At 39.0% G+C, this 13,815-nt stretch overlaps 1 protein-coding gene across 1 annotated transcript; it reads left to right on the forward strand.

The window, feature by feature from the left end:
• The first annotated feature begins 11 nt into the window (after positions 1 to 11).
• Positions 12 to 12,856, forward strand: FAM199X (family with sequence similarity 199, X-linked). Its single transcript, XM_066559681.1, has 6 exons — positions 12 to 223; positions 2,924 to 3,143; positions 5,234 to 5,383; positions 5,788 to 5,949; positions 7,045 to 7,305; positions 8,141 to 12,856. The coding sequence occupies exons 1-6, from the start codon at positions 36 to 38 to the stop codon at positions 8,309 to 8,311; spliced, it is 1,152 nt and encodes a 383-aa protein (XP_066415778.1). The 5' UTR covers positions 12 to 35; the 3' UTR covers positions 8,312 to 12,856.
• The last annotated feature ends 959 nt before the right edge of the window (positions 12,857 to 13,815 follow it).

A 13,815-nucleotide genomic window follows, 5' to 3' on the forward strand; every position in this document is an offset into this window, starting at 1 on the left:
CCTGAGGCGCTCCCGCCGCCCCCGCGCCCGCCGCCATGACCGAGGAGCCGTACGAGAAGTTCCTGACCCCCGAGGAGCCGTGCCCGCTGCTCTCGCACCAGCACCCGCCGCGGGGCGGCAGCTTGAGCCTGAGCGAGGAGGGCTGCCTGGACGTCAGCGATTTCGGCTGCCAGCTCTCCTCCTGCCACCGCACCGACCCTCTGCACCGCTTCCACTCCAACAGGTCCGCTCGGCGCCTCGGGGCGGCCGGGCCGGGTGATGCTGAGGGCCGGGGACGGGTGCGGGGGTCGCGGCGGGGTCGGGGCCGCCCCTGACAGGGCCGCGCATCCTTCCCCTGCTCCTGCCCGGGGCGGGCCGGGCACGGCCGGGCTGCAGGTGTCCCCCGTGTCCTCCCCACGCCCTGCCGGGTTACCCTTCCCTGGCTTCGGCTCATCACGTTACGGTTGACAGTGTGAACTGGGTGGGTTTTGTAAGATGTGCTTTTTCATAGAATCACAGAATGGTTGGAAGGGACCCTAAAGGTCATGTAGCTCCAACTGCCTGCCCTGGCAGGGACACCATCCACTTGAATCAGGATGCTCCTACCCTCAGTCTGAGTTTCTTAATTTTCGAGATTTTGAATTTTTGAGGGCTGTAGGCAGCTACAGAATGGTGTGTTTATAAGACTTGCATGGTCAGACCAGCCAGACCTTTAGAGATTCAGAATGAGTTAGGTGGCGTGGTGACTCCACTGACTCCTGCAGAAACATTTCCACCCCATGCAAATAATTAAGGGCAAATTATTCTGCCTGTAATTTGTAGAAGTGCTAATACAGCTCTGCAAAGAAGTTCCAGTTGTGTTCATAAAATCAAAATCACAGTCCTGCTTTCCTAAGAACCCAATTCTGCTAATATGTAATATTAAGCTTGAATATAGCAATAGCTTTCTTTGAGAATACTCTATGAGATTTTAGTCTCCAACATATGTATCTCCAACATTCCTGTTCCAGTCTTGCAGGATTCTTTTATGGGTTATTAGTATTTCTGTGGCACAATTATGAAGACTGAATTTGTATCAAGTCATGAAAATTGCACTTTAAAAGTGTCATTCACAAGGGCAAACTTTTAATTATACATTCTTAAATGATTCAGCATGAAGAGTCTTGATCAAACATCATGCACTCTCATAGTATAGTTCTTGAGTCATAAGACATGAGCAGTAAGATATATTCTTATAATATCTGTAAATAAATGTGTGATAGTCACCAAATTTGCATTTAATTAATTTTGTACATTTCTCTGTGTTGCCTTCCCAAGTGTGTTGCTCAGGTTTGCTCTTTTTACAAGCCCAGGTTTGTAACCCAGGCATCTTGAGGGGTTGTTTTGACTTCTCTGGAAAAGGACATGCCCTGTCTTGCACTGATTAAGCCATTGCAGATGTGCAGCTCAGTCCGTGGTGTTCACATAAGGCTTTCTATTCTTTGAAGTTAGGAGTAATTTAATGCAGTTCACCCCAGGGAGCACAGCAGCCCCCCAGCCTTGAGAGGTGAGGCTGGCTGCCTGCACCTGGAGTATCTGTGTAGTTTGTTAGTGCTAGAGCCCCTGTACCTCATCCTTTGTTTTGATATGTCTGGGAACTTTGTCCACTCTATCTCTCATTTCATTATTATTTCATGGATTCTGAAACTGTATTCATGTTGAGTACTGTGCTGTGTCACCACAGTCTTGTTCTGCTCATTGCCCATGGATTGCTTTGCCCACAAGAGTCTGTACCAGCAAGGCTTTGCACATCTATGGGGGATGCAGAAAGGGAGGCAGGGCAAGAACTCCTGAATCTGCTACGAGGAAAGTTTTGGAAATGTCTTTAACATTGGATAAATTCACATCTGCCAAGTAGGTGTGGGAGTGAATCCATCATAAACATATTTAGCCAGCCTGGTATGCAGTTTAATGAGATTGAGGACCAGCCTTTCTGGTGATATGATTTCTCAGTTGGATAGAAGAGTGTTTTCTAGTTAGCAGGCTGAAGTGGACAGGCTGATGGAACAGGAGTTGATTGTGTGGGTTTGTGTGGTGCATTTTAGAAGCCCTTTTCAAATTGTTTTGGCCATATTGCAGTGCTGTGCTGACTCATATTTGTCTCGACCTACTTTTCTCCAATATGTAAAATAAGTTCCAGATATGGAGACTGATTTCATGAGCTTGTTGCATTCTGGCTTACTCGCATTAGAGTAAAAAATCTGTTCTGTGAAAATTGAGTTCTCAACAGCTTTCCTTTAGCAACAACTTCAACTAGCTTTGTAATGAGGCAAAAAAGTGTTTCGTTTTGGCATGGTATCATTTTCACACAGGTCACTTCCCCATCCTGCACTGTGCCATGTCCGATGGTTTTGCCATTCAGAGTTGTGAACAATAGATCCATAATGTGTTTCCTTAGTAAGCCTTAATTTTGTGGGGGACTATCAACCTGGAATTTCTTCTTGACTTCAATTTGTCCTGAAGTCAAATTGATTAATTACTTACTTCTGTTTTTTCCAGTTTATATGGAAGTTTAAATATCCCAATACATGGAAATTTTTTTTTAGACCAGTGTGTTTTAAAAACCCAACTAGCAGCATAAAAGGGTCAATTTCCATCCTACAGGAGTCATAGTTCTGGGGTAGAAATTGACAATATATGAAAATAAAGGTGTAATTATACTAACTGTATATGAACTTTTGCCTTGATATTTGTAACACCGTGTTCCCTTTGGTGTTGTTGATGTACTTTTAAAAATACTTAAAAATAGAATACTTCAATTTACACAATTATAACTTGTTTCAATAAAACTGATGTATAGTATCACTGACTAGCAAATTTGAGATAGTTTTAGGCTTAAAGGAATTTCTGAGGACACATGATGCCAAGGTTTGCTGCTCTCTAATTGTGTTGTCCTGTTTTGCAGGTGGAACTTGACATCTTGTGGGACGAGCGTGGCCAGCTCGGAGTGCAGCGAGGAGCTGTTCTCATCCGTGTCCGTGGGGGATCAGGATGATTGCTACTCTCTGCTGGATGACCAGGAGTTCACCTCTTTTGATCTGTTCCCCGAGGGCAGTGTCTGCAGTGATGTCTCCTCTTCTATCAGCACTTACTGGGATTGGTCAGACAGTGAGTTTGAGTGGCAGGTAAACTGGTTCCACTGGAAATGTAAAATTTTGTGTAGACTATTGCATGCTGGATTTAGCTGTAGTTGAAAAGTGATGGAATAGAATATCCTGAGTTGGAAGGGACCCACAGGGATCACTGAAGTCCAGCTCCTGGTCCTGCACAGGACAAGCCCAGAAGTTACACCCTCTGTCTGAGAGTGTTGCCTAAACATTCCTTGAACTCTGTCAGGCTGGGGAGCCTGTTCCACTGTTCCACTTCCCCAGCAGCCTCTGAGGGAAGAATCTTTTCCTGATACCTAACTTTAACTTCCCCTGACCTGGCATCCTGCTGTTCTCTTGTGTCCTGTCACTGGTCACCAGAGAGGAGAGATTGCTGCCTCCCTCTCCTCTTCCCCTCTTGAGAAGCTGTAGACAGCTATGAAGTCTCCCCTCAGTCTCCTCTTCTGAACAAACCAAGTGACCTCAGCACTTGTTTCCTTGTAACTACTGAACATAGGAGTGCATATCTGAATCTTGAATGATAGAAAAAATGTTTTGTTTCATTTTATTCCCACCTCCTTAATCAGGAGGAGAGACTGAAGGTCAGCTCTTCAAAGAAAGTTGCTTACATATTATGGTCGTTTGGTTTTAGAGACCAGTGTGTGTTTCTTGTAGCCATGAGCTTAGACCCTTTGTACTGAGGATCTGCCCTGCTAATGAAATCTAGTTATAGATGTCTGGTCCTACTGATACTTTCTAGGTAAAGTGTACAAACTCTTGCCATAGCTTATTTCTATAGTATTTTTTCTACCCCAGTAAGAGTACAGAGCCCATTTTGTCTCACCAGAATGGGAAGGTGAATCACATCCTTTTCCCAAGTCTGTGCTGGATACAGTCCTCATTGGGTATTTCTGGTTTGTGATAGTCTTCCCTGTCAGCAGATTTTCAAATGTGATATGCATTTTTAATGTATTATAGACCTAAACTGACTTTTTGTATTAAAGACCTAAATCAGCTGTCAACGTATACATGACTTTGAAATAGGCAGCATAGGGCTTCAGAGTTTTTTGGAGAATACTTGAAAATTTTGTCATAAAGCTTAGTCAGAGCATGTAGAGAGTCTTGTAAGGACAGTACAGGAACTGAAAACTGATTTCAGGAAAGTTCAAATCCTGTTCCAGAAGATGCACGTGAACATGAGACGTGTACTGAGATCAGCTTTGAATTTCTGACTGTCTTAGTCCAGCTGCTGGTCTCAACAATGTTTGTTATATCACTGAAGTTACAAGTGTGTGTATATAATGCAGTCTGTAGGAACAGCTCAGGTTGGATCCCAAAGATTCAGAGCTTTATTGAATTGTGAGATTTCGATTGCCTGATACACTTGACAATTGTTTTGATAAGAAGCCATTTCCTATGCCTTAGCTAGCTGACAGTATGTTTGATTGGTAACCAGCTTTTTTATTCCTCTTTGTTTTTTAAAACAAACTTTTCTTAAGAGACTTACTTGATTAGATTTGTAGGATTTTGGGAAGGCTTTTGTGTAGGTCTTTATGGTGTTATCTGACAGAATCTGAGCCCAAGTATTCCAGCTGTCCCACTTGAATTGGAAGTGCATTCAGAAATCACATATCAGTTGTATAAATGAAGCTAGCCGAAGTTCTCAGTTGCTTCCAGGAAAATGACAGTGATTTAAACTGCATTTTCTTGTGTAATTATGGAGTTTGGTAGGAATTACAGACCTACTTTAAAATTATTCCTTAAACCAGACTTATGCTCCAAAATGGGAAGTTTAGATTTAGGTTTAGATTGTAATGGACAGTTTCCACTGATGGAAAAGGGAAATAGTTGAAATGCAACTTCAGTCTGTGTTTTCTTAAACACAAATTTTTAAAGAGGATTGATGAGTACAGAATAGTGTGAATTGAGTTTGCTGCACTTGCTGTTTACAGGAAGATTCAAGGGAGTATTGCAGGTTTATGAGTAATTAGAAAGAGTTTGTTAAAGTACAGAGATAATCAATGCTTTGCTAATTTGATGGTATGTTTTGAATTGTTAATAGTGTTAGAATAATTTACAATCTGCCTACTCTATTCTAAAGCTTTGTTCTTCCTTTTGCATGTTACAAGTTGCCTGGCAGCGACATTGCAAGTGGGAGTGATGTGCTCTCTGATGTTATACCAAGTATTCCAAGCTCTCCCTGTCTGCTTCCCAAAAAGAAAAACAAGCACAGGAATCTTGATGAGCTTCCATGGAGTGCAATGACAAATGATGAACAGGTGACTTTTTTCCTATGTGAGAACTGCAATGTACAGAAGAACTTCCAATTAAAAGACACAACTTAAAGCCCATCCTGTTTGCTGTAGGTGTAAATGCAGACTTGTGCAGTACTATTTGATTCTTAAAACTAAACCTCATCCTTTGGATCTAGAGGAGGCAGTTTAATGCCTCCTCTAGATCCAAAAATACTTTAAAATAGAATACTTCAATTTACACAATTATAACTTATTTCAATAAAACTGATGTGTAGTATAGCAGTTTAATGCCTACTCAAGTTTTCACCCTCAGTTTTTAAGGCTAGAACAATGATATTTGAGCATGTTTTATTCTGTCAGTTCTTTTTTCTGTTTCTCATTTAGAATTAGTAATACTTCAAAATGACCTGCCTTTCTTTGGGTCCTAGGTTGAATATATTGAATATTTGAGTCGCAAAGTCAGTACAGAGATGGGCCTTCGAGAGCAACTTGATATTATTAAAATTATTGATCCTACTGCTCAGATCTCACCTACAGATAGTGAATTCATTATTGAATTGAACTGTCTCACAGATGAAAAACTGAAACAGGTGAGTTAAGGTTTGTACATTTGACTTCAAGGTTTCGGCATCTGGTTATATGTTGCAAAATCTTAAGGACTTGTGATCAATTTTTATGCATAATCATTAGATGTAGAGAGAGACACTAGAGTACAATACTGTCAGTGACAGAAAATAGAGTTCAAAAGCATATTTGTATGTATTAAACCTTGACATAAGACTGGTTGTATATTCTCATTGTGTGTTAAGCCGGAGCTGGTGAGTGTGTAATGGGTCAGGTTGTGGACCTGGTGCTGGTTATGGCACTGTACTCCACTTCATGACCATCAGCCAGCTGAGAGTCTACATTTGCTCACTGTATGTAAACTAGCATTTAAGACCCCAAAAGACTGGAATTCATTAGGGAAGACCATAAATTTCATGTAGAAAGGGATAGAGAATAATGCATTTTAAAGATGTTAGAAGATGCAAATTATAACCAAGAAGGGTGACTGGCTGATAGAGTAGATACATTCTACTCTTTTCTCAGTCATTGAGTTATTGAGATGTGGTGTTGGGAAGAGATGCAGTGTCCATACAAGCTGAACTCCTCAGTGTTGCACTGATAATGATGAAGATAAAGTTGAAAATAGAAAATATTCACTGCTTTTATGGGCTTGGTCTGTTTCATATTTCAATCATTTTGTGTCATCTTAAAGTAGAAAAGTGCTTCTTTATTTACACTCTTTGGTTTGAGTATACCTGGCAAAATAAAGGGGTTTGATACATTAAGTAAACACCTTAATTCAGTTGAACTTGACTGATATTCCTGTTTGTTGTTAAAATAATAACTTATTGTTACATAGTCACAAACCTGACAGGCAGAAGAGAAAAGAACCCCCCAGCCCTTGCTACATATTTTTCTTCCTTCCATAGTGAAATGTCACAAATGTTAACATAGTTAAGTTCTCTGGGTGACTCCAGACTGCTTGTGATTTAAGCAGCCACAAGAAAATGTTTTAAAAGCCTAACTGAACTGAACCAATAACTTCATCATTATTAGATTGTGGTTTTTTTTCCATGAAAAGCAGTATCTCAGTGCATCATTAATCAAACTACAGTAATTTTGCTGCCTCTGTTCTAAAGGTGAGAAACTATATCAAGGAGCACGGACCTCGCCAGCGGTCTGCAAGGGAGAGCTGGAAAAGGAGCAGCTACAGCTGTGCAAGTACCAGTGGTGTGAGTGGTGCCAGTGGCAGCAGCAGCAGTGCCAGCATGGTCAGCTCAGCCAGCAGCAGCGGCTCCAGCGTTGCCAACTCCGCCTCCAACTCCAGTGCCAACATGAGTCGAGCGCACAGTGACAGCAATTTGTCCACAAGTGCTGCAGAGAGAATCCGGGATTCCAAAGTAAAGTTTCTAGTTATGTGTAGCTGTGTTAATTAAGCTGTCTTAACTCCTGAAGCTTGCTCATGGGATCTTACCTGGGATGTTTGTCCTGAAGGAGCAGAGTAACTGAGTTGTCTGTCTAAGCCAATGATCTTAAGGAGTTTAAACTTGTGCTCTTCCCATCACTTCTAACCAAAAGCCTGGTGTTTGTATGTGGTAGATATTCTAATTCCTTTTGTTTAGGATAAGTTGAATGGGCTTGAATAAGGGCTTATGTATCTAACTTAAGGAAAAAACTGTTTAAGAATGATCAGCGTAATCTAGGCATAATTTCTGGACAGTAGAGACACCCATGATGGTTTTTTTCTCAACTAGAAGTTTCATCAGGCTTTTTTAATGTTCTTTATTTTTTGAGCATGTCTCATGAGATTCCTTGGTGAGAAGGGACCCTCTGAAGCATGTCTCATTTAAAGTAGAACTGTGGCACTCCTGTCCCCATAATTTAAATTTCAAGTATGAAGGAGAGGAGCAGTTCTTTCTTGCTCTTCAGCATCTTGGGTTTGTTAATGTAAGACTGTAAAATTTCTCCAGCAATAAAGATTCTTTCAATTGAAGACTTGACTATGCACCATCACAGGTTAATGTTGTGCCTCAGAATTCAGTTGTGATAAATGGTCTTAATATTTTAATATTAGGTATGATTTTGGATGAATGTTTACACCACTGCTGATTCATATTTGTTAATTTTCAGAGCAGATGTTGTTTTAGAGGTTAATTTATATTTTCCAGCTTTAGAGGTGTTTTTTCTAATTTACAGAACAAAATCTTATGTTTTGTCTCTTCTGTATTTTGACAGAAACGTTCCAAGCAACGGAAACTCCAGCAAAAGGCCTTACGGAAGAGACAGCTGAAAGAGCAAAGACAGGCTCGTAAGGAAAGACTGAGTGGATTATTTCTTAATGAAGAAGTGCTGTCTTTAAAAGTGACTGAGGAGGACCATGAAGGAGATGTGGATGTTTTAATGTGACAGGGGTGAATTTATCAGTGTTCTTTCTAAGCCTTAAATGTATTATCCTTATTGTTTACATATATTTCTTGACCAAATTTTGATTAGTATTAACAATACAAACCAGATCTTTTCTCAAGTGTAATTCTGCTATGAAGGTCTAAGTATTGAGTAACTTCAGCTTTTTGAGACTAATTTTGCAACAAAGAATTCAGAAACTTACCTGTCTTCTGAAAAGCTGCTGAATAGATGTGATTTTAAGGAAATTTGAACTTGGTTAACATGCTAACTTACTTGCACGTAAGTCTAGGGGTAGTTTTGGATGACACAAAGCATGCATTACTATGCTTCAGCTTTTTTAGTTTTTTTCCAGCTTTGAGTTAGTATTACACTTGACTTTTTCTGTCCTCCTTTTCCATTATTAGGAAGATTGTTTAGCATGAGGAAAAATCTTTTGCTCTGTGGGGCTTTCTTCAGCCTTGCTCTTGGTTTGTACAAAAGCAAAGTACTGTTGATACTTTTCTAAAAGTTGTGATTTAAATTAAACTACACAGAAAACAGGAAACAGGACTTCTAGTGCAGAGAATCTGTAATACAAATACTGCCTAATAATGTAGTTCTTAGGAACCAACTAAAAATTAAAAAACCCCTCAAAATAATTGCAGACTTAGTCTTCAGAAGGTTATTTTGTTGCTCAGTATCTTACGATTATTACTAATGGTTCACCAGAACATCTCTAGTATTTCTGTGAAAAGATTCCAATAAAAACACATTTATACATTGAAAATACACTAACCTGCAATTAAGTTGTCTAGGACACTACATAAAATAGCTAAAAACACTACTGGAAACAGAGGTGCAAACAAGTGACACACAACTTCAGATGTTTTCTTCCCTAGAAGCATATCTAAATATATTTGATTCATATTGTTGACAGGAGAATTTAATTAATGCAGCTGTACTTTTTAAATTGTATGTTTAGCTGAGGTTGTCTTCTGTGTGGGTCGTTACACCATGACATGTATCAGAATTCTCCTTTTGTTGTCTATCAGCTTTTGAAATTTCTCATGATAAGAAAATTAGGTAAAATTGTGGCTTTCAGGTAGGGAAACAGTAGTAGTTTCAACCTTTTTCTTAATTCTGACAATCTTTAAGCTGATTTTAGTTTTTATCTTGGAACAACTTTTATAGAACTCCTTCCCCCATGGCAGACATAAAAATGATAGTTCTAAATTTTAATGTGAAATTGAAAAGTGTATAAAAGTATTTTGAATTCTGAGTTTAGGAAATAATTTTTTATTATGTTGATGTTTCATTACTTTAATTTTGCTCTTCAATTAAGGAGTTTGACAGTTTAGTGTGGCCACAGGTGTCTGTAATTGCAGGATGTAGCCCAATTCTGCAGAATGCATGATCAGCTTTAGGACTACTGACATTAATGTTCCATGCCCTGCACAGACTTGCTAGCCCTGACAGCTGAAATATTTTTCTTTCAGAAGTGGCATTCCTTTTAGCCTCAAAATAAACTGACCAGTAAATTATCTGAACAATGGCCTCTGAAAGAGTTTTGATAGAAATAAATGGGGTAAATAATGGGGTAATAAATAGTCAAACTAATATGTTTGAACTTAGTGGTGCTCTACAACAGGTCCCCAGGCTTGGCCACTGACTGACTAAAAGCCTGGTAATGTCATTTTAAGCTCAAGTTAGCTGTCCCATATGGCCAGTTCTCTGTCCAATATCCACAAGTGTCTGTCACCTGTCAGTATTTGCTTGGACTGTGCTGTTGCTGATTGATGCCTCCCTCCTGTATAATCAATACTGAAAACTTCTTAACAGTATACACTTTACTGAGAATTTAGATTGACTTAAATCTGGAGCTTCTTTCAAATATCTTGTACAGAAGATAAAATTCAATTGCTATCAATTTGGCTAATTTCAAGGTGTGGTTGTTAAACTCTTCCATGGTAATGGATGAATTCATCATGAAATACTTCATATGTACACTGTCACATTTCAGTACAACCTTTATTTTCTGCAGTGACTTTGAAATGTGATTGAATTTTTTTTTCTGAAGAAAAATGCACACTTTGTACTGTAGAGAATTAAAACTCTGAAGTGAATTGTAAGGAAGGTGCAATATCTCAGTGTGGTGGAGCATGAAAGTGTGTTCACTTTATTCTGTTTCAGCAGTTATTCAGAGTTTAAAATGCCTCAGGGTTTTGTTGAGAGAAGACCCCATCATTTTGATGAGGTACAGTTCATTCTGGCCACCTGTTTCCTAGCTTCCAGAGATCCTGAAATGAGGGAGGATAGTATTTCCATCATAGTGTGAGCATGTAAGTATAAATTATTCTAAGTGATTAGATGGGTCCAGTTGCTCATCTGTTACATTGGACAAAAAGGTCCTGGGTGCCAGAATAGCTGATTGTGCTGTGTTGTCTCCAGCAGGTACTTCAGTCATGTGTGTGACAGTTAAAATGATACAAGAGAGTGGATTTCCAGGAATTCCATGCTAATAATTTATAGCTCTGTGATCTCATAGATCCAGGATGCTCATAAGAATACAAAGAATACAAAACTCTGAATGTTCTGGTAAGAATGCAGAATAACATCTTGCTTACCCTGAATGGTCTTTGCCAAGTACTCAGAGATACAATGTTGTCTCTCCCTGATCTCAGAGAATCAGGCCTGAAGTGACTGTGGCATTCAGTTCTCATATACCTTCTACACATCTGAGGTTTTTTTCCTTTTGCTTTCTCATCCTCTGTAGTTGCAGTGGTACACTCATTTTGTGGTGGGGGAAGGTTTTTTGTCAGATTCATGTTTTTCCCTGCAGCATGCTCAACATTTACTCAGGAAGACTCTGTCCATGGTGGTTTTAAAAGACATGTAAATGTGGCACTTAGACCATGGTTTAGTGGTGGGCTTGGCAGTGTTAGATTTAGGGTTGATGATCCTAAAAGGACTTTTCCAATCTAAATCTATTAATTTCTGTGAAATACCTGTGGTAGTAGTCAAACAGTTGCAATGTCAGTGAAATCTGATCTTGCTGATACAAGTTATGGCCTTTGTGGCTATAGGTGTAACTACTGGGTTCTGATGAAGAATAGTAGCGGACTGCTAAAATAATGCATCCTTATTGAGTTTTTTTTCTTAAAAAAATAAATCAAAACCCTGTTTTTTATTAATAGAGAAAAAATGTTAAGCTTAAAAGCAATACAGAGACACACAGGAAAAAGCTCATAGTTACATGGCTTCATGGTACTAAAACTGTGTCTGTAGGAACTTTGTACCCACTGCAGTGTGGATGTAAACAATTTACACTCTGTAATGATAACAGTTTGCTTCCATGGTAACTTTTTCTCTAAAAAGGCTTAGAAGGAGCACTGAAAGTCTGATTGCAATAGGACTGTAAACAAGAGAGAACATTATTTTCTAATATGATTTTAAATATGAGGAAGAAAGCTGCCTGACAAACTTGGCTGATTTCTGTGTATCTAATGTCATCTTCTGTTAAAATACCTATTTTTTTTTTTAATCTGGGAAGCTGATAAAAAGATGGTTACAATGTGCTCAGTATGAGGTGCTTACTCAGAAGAGCAGGAAAATTCTTTACAAGACTTTCCTGGGCTCAAATTTTAGTTCTTATATTGTGGTTTGAAACCTGTGAAGATCATTCTTTGGAAAGAAAACAAACCAACCAACCTGCTTGAACTTACTTACATGCATTTACATCAGAGTGCATATACAACACAGAAAAATAAAAATGGCAATATTTACTGTTTATCTATGCTGAATGGCCTGAAGCCATTTCTTTTCTCCTAACACTCCTTCAACTTTGAAATCAGTTGATGCATTGGTTTATAAATATTAATAAACCTGACTGTTTTGGGAGCTTTTAAAGTTCATTCATATAAGCCAGATTTTCATGGCAAATGTTAGATTTATTGGTTTAATTTTTTTAAGCTTACTGATCTTGCAATTCTTGGGCACAGAAAAGTCAACAGTTGTCCATTTAAGGATTGCAAAGATTAGTTTATTAATCTATCAAGAGCAAATCTATGTAATATTCAAAGTTTGTCTATTTTGACTGTTAACTCTGATGAATCATATTTGCATTCTCTCTCATCTGGCTAACTTTAAAACATTTCCAAATTACAAATAAATAGTCCAGTGTAAAAAAAAAAATTGTAATGTGGAAGCCTTGAATATAGTTAATAACCAAAGCAAGGGGAAGGTGGGGGGGGTTGATTTTTTTTTCTTTCTTTTTGTGGGGGGGCGAGAGGAGGGTATAGATTAGAGTATATGGTATTGCTTAAATTGAGGGGGTTTTTTTCCAGGTTCTCTGCTAATTGTATTGCTAAAATGCACTTTTGTATAGAAAACCATTCTCTGTACATTCTGTATCTACTTTACACAATGTTTATAGAGATTTTTCTGAAGTTGTGAAGGATTTACTGAAAGCTCTGATGCTGTTGAATTTAAGTTTTCATTGTATTTGAAAATAGTTATGTGCATATTGAAGTACAGGTTGGAATTAAAATTAATGATATAGCAAAGATATTATTATGAAATGATGTGGTGTCTTCTTCAGAGGAGGGGGATTCATATACAGGACCTGTGAAGTCACTCTTCACAGGCAGAAAATACAAATTTTCTGTTGCTGCACAGGCAGAAAATAACAATAAAGTGGCACATCTTAATTGTTCTTGATGGCAGAAAGCAAACTGGTTCCCCCTTAGCTAAAGGGGTTTGTTAACTGCAAAATCTGACAAGAATAGTTTCATATGGAAGCAATTAATTGTTGTGAATTGTATAACCCAAGGTCATGTACTTAAAGCTGTCTGTCTTTTGTTTTGATTCCTGTTCCAGAGGTATTTTTTATATCTATGCTCAGCACCAGCAAGAACATGGCAGTCTTTGAGCAGGCAAGAGTGAGGACACTTGCCAGCTTGTAGAAGTTGTGTCCCTGAACAAAATTTGCCTTCTGCAATACTGAAGTTTGAAGTGTAGTATTGCAAAACCTCCTTTTTCCCTTCGGAGTCCAGTAAAAAAATCCTGAAAACCTGAGAAGAGGATAGCTGGCATAGGGATGTATTCCTCAGCGTGCAGAAAGTTTCCTGCAGCAGCTCAGGGATCTAAAACTGCTTTCTTTGTCTTGGCTATGGCTCATCAAACACTTCTGGGAGTTGATTCTCATCAAACACTGACAAAAGTTAAAACTGACCAAATGTTGATATCCCAGTTTCTGTAGATGTCAGGGGATGGAAGGACAGGGTGAAAGTGCTGCATATCACAGCAAGTCTTGTCAAACTGTGAGAGATCTTTACTTGTTGTGAACAGGACTGTGGAAGCTCTTGCTCTTGTGGTGCTGTGCCTCCACCTGAGCAGCCTGCTTGTGTGCTTTTTCTGTTTTCACCCAAAGGTGAGTGACAGTGTGGAATGTTTTGCAACAAAAACCAAATTGAAATGTTTCCAAGGACCTTGACCCACTGGGGTGTTGGCTTGTAGTGAGGGCTGAT

The sequence above is a fragment of the Molothrus aeneus genome, chromosome 14, assembly GCF_037042795.1.
Source record: "Molothrus aeneus isolate 106 chromosome 14, BPBGC_Maene_1.0, whole genome shotgun sequence".
In the NCBI taxonomy this organism is placed as follows: Eukaryota; Metazoa; Chordata; class Aves; order Passeriformes; family Icteridae; genus Molothrus; species Molothrus aeneus.

Coding starts and splice junctions, on each gene's coding strand:
- FAM199X (XM_066559681.1), top strand. CDS start 36: ATGACCGAGGAGCCGTACGAGAAGTTCCTGACCCCCGAGGAGCCGTGC. Junction 224..2,923: donor CACCGCTTCCACTCCAACAG/GTCCGCTCGGCG, acceptor CCTGTTTTGCAG/GTGGAACTTGACATCTTGTG. Junction 7,306..8,140: donor AGAGAATCCGGGATTCCAAA/GTAAAGTTTCTA, acceptor GTATTTTGACAG/AAACGTTCCAAGCAACGGAA.